The sequence below is a fragment of the Sebastes fasciatus genome, chromosome 3 (genome assembly GCF_043250625.1).
Source record: "Sebastes fasciatus isolate fSebFas1 chromosome 3, fSebFas1.pri, whole genome shotgun sequence".
In the NCBI taxonomy this organism is placed as follows: domain Eukaryota; kingdom Metazoa; phylum Chordata; class Actinopteri; order Perciformes; family Sebastidae; genus Sebastes; species Sebastes fasciatus.
The window spans coordinates 15,387,182-15,398,406 of record NC_133797.1 but is presented as its reverse complement, the minus strand read 5'-3'; the positions used below and the strand labels follow the sequence as shown (position 1 = coordinate 15,398,406).

Below are 11,225 nucleotides of genomic sequence, written 5' to 3'. Positions count from 1 at the left end.
TCTTATCAAGTCTTGAGCTCCAATAAGATCTGGAACACTGAATCTGAATCCAGTATTGAATCCAAATCCTTTTAAATCCCTTCAAAGTGCTATTTTCCATTCAAGTCCTTCTAGAAATGTTTTCCAATGTGTCCTGACGTAGGTTTGTGCATGATGATGTTGCTACATATATATACATATATCCTTATCTATTGTCCGTGTATTACCTACAGTAACTTAGATGGCGGTTGGCATGATCCCAGTTTGGAGAAGCAGACAGAAGTACCAGCAGGAAGCTAAGCAATATACTGCTGTGGACGTCACTTTAGTTTGGATCCGAAAGTTGCACTAACAAAAACAAACTAACCGATCGATGCAGCGGTAGACCTGCAACTCTTGTGTTCTGCGATGTAAAATTATTGTTTTGTGAATGTAGTCTGGTGGCTTTAAAGACAGCGATATAACGACTTCAGTTCCCCGTCAGAAAGGGCTGTCTGACGGCGAGGTAAAGCAGTGAAAATATTCTAAATATAGCGTGCATTTAAACGACGATATTGATTTTTTTGTTTTTTGTAGTTTTCCTTCTGCTCCCATCTACAGCCGCTTTACCTCGCTGTCAGACAGCCCTTTCCAAAAGGGAACTGAAGCCACTATATCGCTTTATTCAAAGCCACCGGACTGCATTGACCAAAACAGTCATTTTACCTCTCAGAACACGGGAGTATACATGCAACCCTGTTTCAAAAACATCCAAACTAACCCTTTCAGTTATTTCCAAACTTTGCACAGCTAACGTTGACTCAGCTAGCGGTAGGGTTCACATTATTCATAACCTTATTGATGAGTTTACTTTGGTAACATACGTTACTGCTTATGCTGACGGCTGAGTGATGTTTCCGTTTGAAAAAAACGTAGATGGAGTCGACCTTAAGGTTAAATAATAATGTTCACATGTAGCTACAGTACATATAAAAACACTTGCATGAAAGCAAAATAACATACATATACTTCTACTTTACTACAATTATTTACTTTAGTTACTTTGCAGTCACATTAGAAATACAAAATAATCTCTGCAGGAACTAGGTTTAAATTCTGTTTACTTTCTACTCTCCATGGCTTCTTATTGTCTGATACCAGAACCTTCAGGCCTAGAAAGTGACAGAAACCTGACCTTGTATTATCCAGAACCTGGCCTGCATTGGTCAGGACTTCTTCCTGTTTGGTGACGAGGGGCAGATGTTGGTTATAAATAGATTTTTTGCCACCCTGACGGGTATCCTCTGTGATGATCCACTTTCACAGCCCTTCTGGATGGATGACTACAGTCTCCTGCCATAGTTTCAGGTCATCTTCCATTTAAAACTCACCCTGCTACTCTGATCTGCAGCACTGTGAACCCCGACTCCTCAGTGGATCTCAGTTAACAGTTGGATAAACACAGACGGGTCTGTTAGCTCAGTTTTTTTGTCTCTGAGGAATTCTGTCTCAGCCGTCCGGCTGCAGCTGTCCGATGGGTTGGAGGTCCCGACCCTCTTGTTTTAGAAACTGAAGCGTGAACGCCACTCAGCTGCTGTGTGGATGTTGTTGTTTGAGCTTCCAGCTGAGCAGCACGACCTCCAAACAATCCTGAAAGAAATCTCAGGGTGTTATATAAAAATCCTCCTGAAGCCGAGATGAGAACAATATTCATTCATGTTTTTAAATCAAACACAGTTAAAAGTTTATTTAACGAGCCGACATAATGATAGGACTCTGATTTGGCTGACACCAGAAGTTTGGCTTTTTGCTTAAGAATCTGAATTTATGAATATAAATTCTTGTCAAAATAATGAGCGAATGAATCAAATAGAACCGAGAGCAGAGATTCCTGCCACATTCAGTGAATGCAAACAATACATTATTCCAAAGTAATAAGGATAGAATTTACAGCAGTTATTGACTGTAATGTTTGTATGGCGTTGCCTTTACATCAAGGACCATAAAGGAAATAAGACTTAATTGTGTCATCCATGATATATTTATTGTTTAAGTTGTGTGATTTATGCCCTCTTCTTCTCCCAATGTCTAATAAACTGATCTAAAAACCAACAAGAAACAAAAACAAAACTCTAGAGATGTTTTGTCAAATACAACAAAACAAAAAAATATATATTTTATCTCTGACTTTGGTAGCCTAAGTAGAAAAGTATTTTCAAAATGTAAAGTAAGCTCTAAAGTTTTGAATGGATGTGTGTACTTTCTGTAGCCTGTGGTTATATACAATAGATACAATAATAACGCATCTGTTGATTGTGATGTACAACAATATGTAAGATTCTATTTCCTTTAGAGGAACAATACTAATGAAACCAATGCAGGGAAATCAATGGGTAAACTGTGCTTTTGGATGTTTGTTTTAAAAAAACTAATTTATATAGTTTTATGGGATTTTTTTCTTCTTCATATATATATATTTATTTATTTTTTCTTTTCAAAATGTAAAGCAAGCTTTAAATGTTTGAATGGGTGTGTGTGTACTGTCTGTAGCCTTTAGTAGTAGTAGTAGTAGTCGGTGCGTTGGGTCTGGTCTCGCTCCATACACGGGCTCTAGCGCTCCGCGGCGGCCTCGCGGGGGCTTCCACTCCATATTTGGCCCTCCCGGCGCGCGAGCCTCCGTGTGCGGTGCATGCATGCGACCGACCAAATATGGAGGACGGGGCCGTTTGAATTCCTGTGGAATACTCGGACATTCCTAACGGCTGTCTGGGGAGCAGACTAACGGCTGTCCGGGTGGTGGTCTCGAGGAGAAGAGACGGGGTATATAAGGAGCCGGTGGTCGCTGCCCGGCAACCCTCTAGCTGGAACCAGCAGCAGTTAAAGGTCCCTCACTGACAGCCGGAGACGAGCAGAGGTAAGCGGCTTGGAGGAGCGGAGGAGCGGGGTGGGTCGGTCCGGTGGAGAGAAAAGGAAAGAGGTGGAATCAGCTGTTTAGTTAACGGAGTCTGGTTTGTTGTAACTTTAAGTGGGTGCAGCAGACTGAGTGGTTCACTGATGGGAGCTGGCAGTGAACCGCAGCGGGCTTCTGTTCATCTTCAGCGGGGAGAATAAGAAGCTTTTATTGTGACAGGTCAACTTCCTGTCAGGGAGCCAGACCCGCTGCATTCAGGCACTGTCGGGATTTAGATAGATACTGTAGATGGATAGATAGATAGATAGATAGTAACTTTATTGATCCTGAGGGAAATTCAAGTTTCCAGCATCACAGTTCCATAGTGCAAAACATGTTAGTAAAAAGGCAGTAAAAAAGTTAGTAGTGCAAAGTACAAACAAATATACCAGATATAAAAATACAAGGAGATGAAGAAAACTGTTAAGACTGAATATAGTGCAGGGTAACAACTGTGATACAGGACTATTAAAAAAGTGAAGATAGTGCAGAAGAGACTGTTAAATGCAGGGTAACTCCAGTAGCTTAGTCTAAGAAAGTGCACTGTGTATTATTTATTTATTTCTATTATTTCTATTTCTACGTGAGAATGCTACAAAAAATCCGAGTTTTCTATATCACTGAAATGTAATGTTTAGTGTATTGTGTAAGCTATGTCATCAATTAGGGTTACAATTGTGTGATTTATATTAAACTGTAAGATATTTTTAAATAATACATATTTAAAATGTTTTTTAATGCAGACAGACATGAATTCATTTACAAAATATTTTTCCCTAAGCTTTTTATTAATCAAAATGTGTTTCCATTTATAATAACAAAAGTGTACAAAATGTAAATGTAAAGTAGCCTACACTCAAAGGGTCCTGTATTGAAATAAAAATAAAAAAGAACTAAATGACAAAAACAAAAAAAGCATAAATTATATTTTTAATTTTCAAAAATGTAATTGTAATATTTATTTATGTACACTCAGTATTTTTTAAGTTTTGATGGAAAACAATGACAGCAAATAGTCTTTTTTAGAAAATCGACATTTGTGAATAAAAACTATTCACAAATAAAATTATAATATTTACTTACAAATGTAAAACATTTAACACACCCTAGGAAGGGAACCAAGCCCGACATATGTTGTTAAACAACACTGAGCTTGTTTTTTTTATTTAAATGTTCCTCACAAAGAGCACTTGGATGAGCCATAGCAGCCTAAAGTTCAGATGTAGGAGTTTATGAGGAGCACTTGAAGGCATCATTACACTAAGTGATTGTTAATGGTGTTTCTGTTTACTACATGACTACATGCCATTACAGGCTGAGTAAACTGTTTTCAACTCTGGTTTAATGATAAACAGGACCCAGACACTGCAGGGCGGGGAGAGGATATTTAAGAAGACTGAGTTATAGTCATTATCCTTTAATTACCCATACAGTTTAAATAGAACAGTGAGTCTTGTTTAGGAAATCAGAAGAACAGATGCATTTGTTGAGCTGTTGATCATCATACTCCACAATTGAAGAAAAACTAACAAAATATAAAATAATAGTAAATAATAATAACAAAATATTTTCCCAAAACAGAAGTACAAAGGTCTGTCCGTGGCATAAGATAATATTATAAGAAGAAAAAAAGTAAACGAATTTAGGTCAAAAAGAGGTTGTTTTTAAACTTTGGTGTTAGTTTTAGCAGCTGTTAACTTATTTTTGGTCAGAAAGGATGTAATGTAAACAAAAAATCTAGTGGCTTAGGGATGAAAAACCACAGAATTATAGTACAATTATAAACATACTGTTAAACAACATGTAGCTATGGCTGTTGGGATACATTCTGTACTTCTTACATGATCTGGTTAAATACTGTCTTAGGTCATTTGTGTGCATTCAACTTGTAATTATGGCATTTCTGACATCACCTGAAGGCTAAACTAAACCACATAACAGTATTTGTATTTTTTTTTTAATAAGATGTCAAAACTCCATGTCAGACAAATGTCTAGTATTTTCTCCAGTGCATCTATCTGCTGTACAGAAACTCACCACCTCCTGACTTTCCTCCTCCAGAACCCGCAGACATGTGTGACGACGAGGAAACCACCGCCCTTGTGTGTGACAACGGCTCCGGCCTTGTAAAGGCTGGCTTCGCCGGAGACGATGCCCCCAGGGCCGTGTTCCCCTCCATCGTCGGCCGCCCCCGTCACCAGGTATCCCATCCCATGATGGCTATTGTCATCTTTTTCACTGTTTCTGACTAAAAAAACTGCAGTTATTGACCAGCTTTTTGTGAATGATTGAGGATTGTATCTCCACCAAGGAGGGTGAAATCACCTTTGGTTTGGTGCTTGGTATAAAGTCTGCCATCGCACATTCACACTCTAAAGGAGAAGTAACTTAATGATGATTTTTACAAACTTATGACCTTTTCTCTACTGCCACCATCAGGCCAATTTTTGGCTTACTTTATTTAAGTATTCTTTTACAATTCCTTTTATAATATAAGTAATCTATTGAGCACTTTCTAAGTTTTCTTCTATGTTTTTTTTTTCTAAAGTAGAATAAAAACATCTATAGATTTGTTACATTTTCAATCGCACGGTATAATTTTTAGCACAGACTTTGTAAACAAGGACTAAGGACTCAACTAAGAACTGAAAAGCAACGTTTGTTTAATTTATTTTTAAGTTGCTGTCATGAATAATGCATGTATACACATCTATATAGGAATCTGACCTTTATATTCTATTTGGCATTTTATTGATTACAAAAAAAGGCTTGGTACATCACAACACCAGAATCAGGTATAGCCAAGTCAAATACAAGGAATTTTGCCTCGGTATTTTGGTGCATTATGGTCAAAATTGTGCAGGATATTTAATGTTGATGGCCTTTTACTGAAGTACATTCATCACCAGTGTATCCTCCTCTCTTCAGGGCGTGATGGTCGGTATGGGTCAGAAGGACTCCTACGTGGGCGACGAGGCTCAGAGCAAGAGGGGCATCCTGACCCTGAAGTACCCCATCGAGCACGGCATTATCACCAACTGGGACGACATGGAGAAGATCTGGCACCACACCTTCTACAACGAGCTGCGCGTGGCCCCCGAGGAGCACCCCACCCTGCTGACGGAGGCCCCGCTCAACCCCAAAGCCAACAGGGAGAAGATGACCCAGATCATGTTCGAGACCTTCAACGTCCCCGCCATGTACGTGGCCATCCAGGCCGTGCTGTCCCTCTACGCCTCCGGTCGTACCACCGGTGAGTCTGCTGTCACACACATACAGTGTTCAAGAGTTCAAGGACTATAACTTCTTATATGTAGAGATGCAACTAAGGATTATTATTATTGTCCATTTAGGGAGATTTTGCATCTATAACAATGTATCTATTCCTTTAAACCTGCAGTAGGCAGAATGTTTTTGGCATCAGTGATGATGAAATGATGAAAATTTATTATTAACCATCAATATTAAACCCTCACTTGATTACCGAAATGATCAGCTAACTATAGAGCGATTAGTAGATTGGTAGATCATTAAAAGCATTTTGATAAATTAATTGAACTATTAGTCAAACAAAAATACCACTTTGTTTTCGGTTTCAGCTTCTCTAATGGCAGGATTTAGTGCTTCTCTCTGTTTTATATCATGTAAACTGCATATCTTTTGGTTTAGGATTGTTGGTCAGACAAAACAAGACATTTGACAACTAAACAATATTTTATTTGATTATGAAAATATTTGTTAGTTGCAATCCCTAGCTAACTATAGAAATCAATAAGTTGTCTGTCGGTGAAATAAACCAACTTTATAGACGATGACAACTGATGTGGACATTAGGGCAGAAATGTTGCACTGCAGTAATCAATAAAGTAGTTGTAATTGAGAGAATTGATCCTGTTTTGAACCTCTCATCACAGACTGGATATAAAAACCTCTTCCTGCCTGTTAAACTTAGATTGAACTCTTCTGTTCTCAGGTATTGTGCTGGACTCTGGTGATGGTGTGACCCACAACGTGCCCATCTATGAGGGTTACGCTCTGCCTCACGCCATCATGCGTCTGGACCTGGCTGGTCGTGACCTGACCGACTACCTCATGAAGATCCTGACAGAGCGTGGCTACTCCTTCGTCACAACCGGTAAGCGGTTCAATTTTACTTTAAAGGTCCCATATTATGCTAATTTTCAGGTTCATACTTGTATTTTGTGTTTCTACTAGAACATGTTTACATAATGTAATGTTCAAAAAACTTTATTTTCCTCATACTGATGGCCTGAATATACCTGTATTTACACTCTGTCTGAAACACTCTGTTTTAGCGCATTTCGACGGAATTGTGACGAAATTGCAACAGAATTGCGTTGCTAGGCAACAGCTTGGGTCCATGTGTACTTCCTGTCAGCTGATGACATTCATATACACTGCAACCAGGAATAAACTGGGAAACATTTAGAATGTTTACCATTAAATCTGTGTAAAGTGTCTAAATATTGTATATTTGTGACATCACAAATGGACAGAAATCCTGACAGCTTGTTTCAAACGCAGAGTTTCTGAATACGAGCTGTGTGTATTTCTCTGTAGATTGAACATTTCGATACTTTTACAGTTTTTATATAGGACTTAAGCCTGCTTTATAATATAAAAACATGAAAATCTCACCTTTTTTATAATATGGGACCTTTAAGACCTCAAAAATATGAAACATCCTGTTTGTGAACTTTTACTGTATGTCCCCCAAAAAATGCTGAGAAATGGAAATCTATTCAGTTTGATGCAAAGTCTTGATGCTAGTACTCTGTCTTAAAACATCTAAACACTGGTACCTGAGCTTTACAGTAGTTTTCAATTTAATTGAATTTGTTTTGTGCACAAAGTCTAATCGTTCCTCTCCGTTTCCAGCTGAGCGTGAGATCGTGCGTGACATCAAGGAGAAGCTTTGCTACGTGGCTCTGGACTTTGAGAACGAGATGGCCACCGCTGCCTCCTCCTCCTCGCTGGAGAAGAGCTACGAGCTGCCCGACGGTCAGGTTATCACCATCGGTAACGAGCGTTTCCGCTGCCCCGAGACCCTGTTCCAGCCCTCATTCATCGGTGTGTAGTATGAACTGAATATCTCAGCATCCTCCCATGTGAAAATTAAGTGATGAATGAAGACAGCTTAGCAGCTTTCCACTCTGAAATCTTGTCATTTCTAACCTTGATCTCTCTGCCGTGCACCTGAACAGGTATGGAGTCCGCTGGTATCCATGAAACCGCCTACAACAGCATCATGAAGTGTGACATTGACATCCGTAAGGACCTGTATGCCAACAACGTGCTGTCCGGCGGCACCACCATGTACCCGGGTATCGCTGACCGCATGCAGAAGGAGATCACGGCTCTGGCTCCCAGCACCATGAAGATCAAGGTAACTCACTTGACATTATCATTGATTCGATCGTACAGCCATATGAGATATTTCAAAATCTCATTCCAAAACCGTGGGCATTAATCCGCTGACATAACAGCCTCCACTCTTCTGGGAAGACTTTCCAGTGTATCCAAAAATGGTTCTGTACAGGCTCATCAACACCAAACAAGGAAAACAGTTTCTATTTGAACAGGGATGTCCACATCATTTTGGCCAATATAGTGAAGCAGATGTGATTTAAAAACTGTGGGAAGCAGGCCACATATTTTGTTAATGAACAGAAGCAAAAAAGGCTACTTAAAGGAGCAGTGTGTAACATTGAGGGGGGATCTATCGGCAGAAATGTAATATAATATTAACAAGTATGTTTTCATTAGTGTATAATCACCTGAAAATAAGAATAGTGTTTCTGTTAGCTTAGAATGAGCCGTTTATATCTACATTAGGGTGCGGGTCCTCTTCACAGAGCCAGCCATCATGTTTAGTAGCCCGGAACGGACAAACCAACACAGGCTCTAGATAGGGACACGTTTTCACAGGTTCACAGACACCGTAGTTCTCCTACACGCTTGCTACACGGGAGAAGTTTACGATATTAGCAATCTGCAACCTCACCATTAGATCCCCGGCTGCTCCGGGTCACATGTCGATGTGTCCTTGAGCAAGACACTTAACCCAAAATTGCTCCCGAAGGCTGAGCCATCGGTGTGTGAATGAGTATTTACATTAGATCCTGATGGGCAAAATTGGCACCTTAGCATCCTCTGCCTTCAGTGTATGAATGTGTGTGAATGCTGACATGTAGTGTAAAGCGCTTTGAGTTGTCAGAAGACTAGAAAAGCGCTATATAAATGCCATCATCCTATCTTTTATAATATGAATTTTATATGTGCTATCAGGCAACAAAATCAACCAACCTGATTTCCTTCTCCTCTGCAGATCATCGCCCCTCCTGAGCGTAAATACTCGGTCTGGATCGGTGGCTCCATCCTGGCCTCCCTTTCCACCTTCCAGCAGATGTGGATCAGCAAGCAGGAGTACGACGAGGCCGGTCCCAGCATCGTCCACCGCAAGTGCTTCTAAACACGACGCCTCTACGGCCACCTCAGGATCTAGAGCAATTAAGACGCTGCTGTCCCAGGACTCTGAAACATCATCCTCTCTTTAACGAGGTCTTCACCATCACAGATCACTGCGTGGCGTCTAACCTGTACATATGTTATTTATTCCTTCTGGTATGTATGTGATGTTTTTTTAATGTGAATGATGTCCGGTGTGTATGTGAAAGCTTCGCGGTACGGCACTCTCCAACTCAGAGCAACTGAGAAAAAGGAGACAAGAAAATCACAGAAAAGACCAAAAAAGAAATGAGACAATAAAACACAAATAACAAATAAAATAACAAATTTATTTTCACGTATGACTGCTGTCTGTTATTTCTGATTCTGAAAACTTTGGATGTCTTTTGTAGGTTTGTTAGACGTAAAAAAAACAATGAGGTTAGGTAAAAGTAGTAATACTACAGTGTTGAAGTACTTTGTTAGAAGTAAAAGACCTGCACTCAAAATGTTACTGAAGTAAAAGTACAAAAGTATTATCAAAATATACAATACAGTATTTAACATGGATTTTAATTATTGATGCATTAATGTGTTCATCACTTTACTGTTGCAAGTGGAGCCGATCCCAGCTGACATTGGGCGAAGGCGGGGTACACCCTGGACAGGTCACCAGACTATTACAGGACTGACACATAGAGACAGACAACCATTCACGCTCGAGTCAACAATTAACCTAACCTGCATGTCTTTGGACTGTGGGAGGAGCCAGAGAACCGGAGAAAACCCACGCTAAATATATACCCATCAGCCATAACATTAGGACAACATGGGCACCCTGACCGGTCTGCGGCTATGCTGACCCATACGCAACAAACTGCGATGCCCTTTGTGTTCTGACACCTTTTTATCGGAACCAGCATTAACTTTTTCAGTAATTTGAGCTCCAGTAGCTCTTCTATTGGATCGGACAACACGGGCCAACCTTCGCTACCCACGTGCATCAATGAGCCTCGGGTCTGACCCCGTTGCCGGTTCACCGGTTTTCCTTCCTTGGACCACTTTTGGTAGGTCCTGACCACTGCAGACCGGAAACATCCCACAAGAATTGTAGTTTTGGAGATGCTCTGACCCATTCGTCTAGCCACCACAATTTGGCCCTTGTCAAAGTCGCTCACATCCTTACGCTTGCACATTTTTTCGGCTGCCAACACAAAGTTCAAAGTTCAAAATGTTCACTTGCTGCGTAATATATCCCACCCACTGCCAGGTACCATTGTAACGAGATAATCCATGTTATTCACTTCACCTGTCAGTGAAATTTTATGGCTGATCGCTATGTATATGTATATCGTATGTATGTGTATATATATATATATATACATATATATATATATATGTTTATATATACTATGACTTTTTTTCCCCCCGACATACTATACAATGATTTTTTCAACATACTATACTATGACTTTTTTCGACATACTATATTATGAGTTATTGAGGTGGTTCGGGCATCTAGTACGGACGCCCCCTGGACGCCTCCCTTGGGAGGTGTTCCAGGCACGACCAGCTGGGAGGAGACCACGGGGAAGACCCAGGACTAGGTGGAGAGATTATATCTCCACACTGGCCTGAGTCAGAGCTGGTTAATGTGGCCCGGGAAAGGGAAGTTTGGGGTCCCCTGCTGGAGCTGTTGCCCCCGCGACCCGACCCCGGATAAGCGGTTGAAGATGGATGGATGGATGGACTATATTATGACTTTTTCATGACTTTTTTTACATACTATACCATGACTTTTTCCGACATTTTATATTATGGCCTGAGCTACTGCCATCCTAATAGCCTG

The 11,225-nt window shown here is 40.3% G+C and overlaps 1 protein-coding gene across 1 annotated transcript; it reads left to right on the top strand.

The window, feature by feature from the left end:
- The first annotated feature begins 2,729 nt into the window (after window positions 1-2,729).
- On the top strand, window positions 2,730-9,738 carry acta1a (actin alpha 1, skeletal muscle a). Its single transcript, XM_074629206.1, has 7 exons — window positions 2,730-2,872; window positions 4,970-5,109; window positions 5,837-6,161; window positions 6,882-7,043; window positions 7,808-7,999; window positions 8,134-8,315; window positions 9,258-9,738. The coding sequence occupies exons 2-7, from the start codon at window positions 4,981-4,983 to the stop codon at window positions 9,399-9,401; spliced, it is 1,134 nt and encodes a 377-aa protein (XP_074485307.1). The 5' UTR covers window positions 2,730-2,872; window positions 4,970-4,980; the 3' UTR covers window positions 9,402-9,738.
- The last annotated feature ends 1,487 nt before the right edge of the window (window positions 9,739-11,225 follow it).

Bases quoted from the DNA above. Each gene is read 5' to 3' on its own strand.
- acta1a (XM_074629206.1), top strand. From the start codon at position 4,981: ATGTGTGACGACGAGGAAACCACCGCCCTTGTGTGTGACAACGGCTCC. The intron at 6,162-6,881 runs GTGAGTCTGCTG...TTCTGTTCTCAG, and splicing joins CGCCTCCGGTCGTACCACCG to GTATTGTGCTGGACTCTGGT. The intron at 8,000-8,133 runs GTGTGTAGTATG...GCACCTGAACAG, and splicing joins GTTCCAGCCCTCATTCATCG to GTATGGAGTCCGCTGGTATC.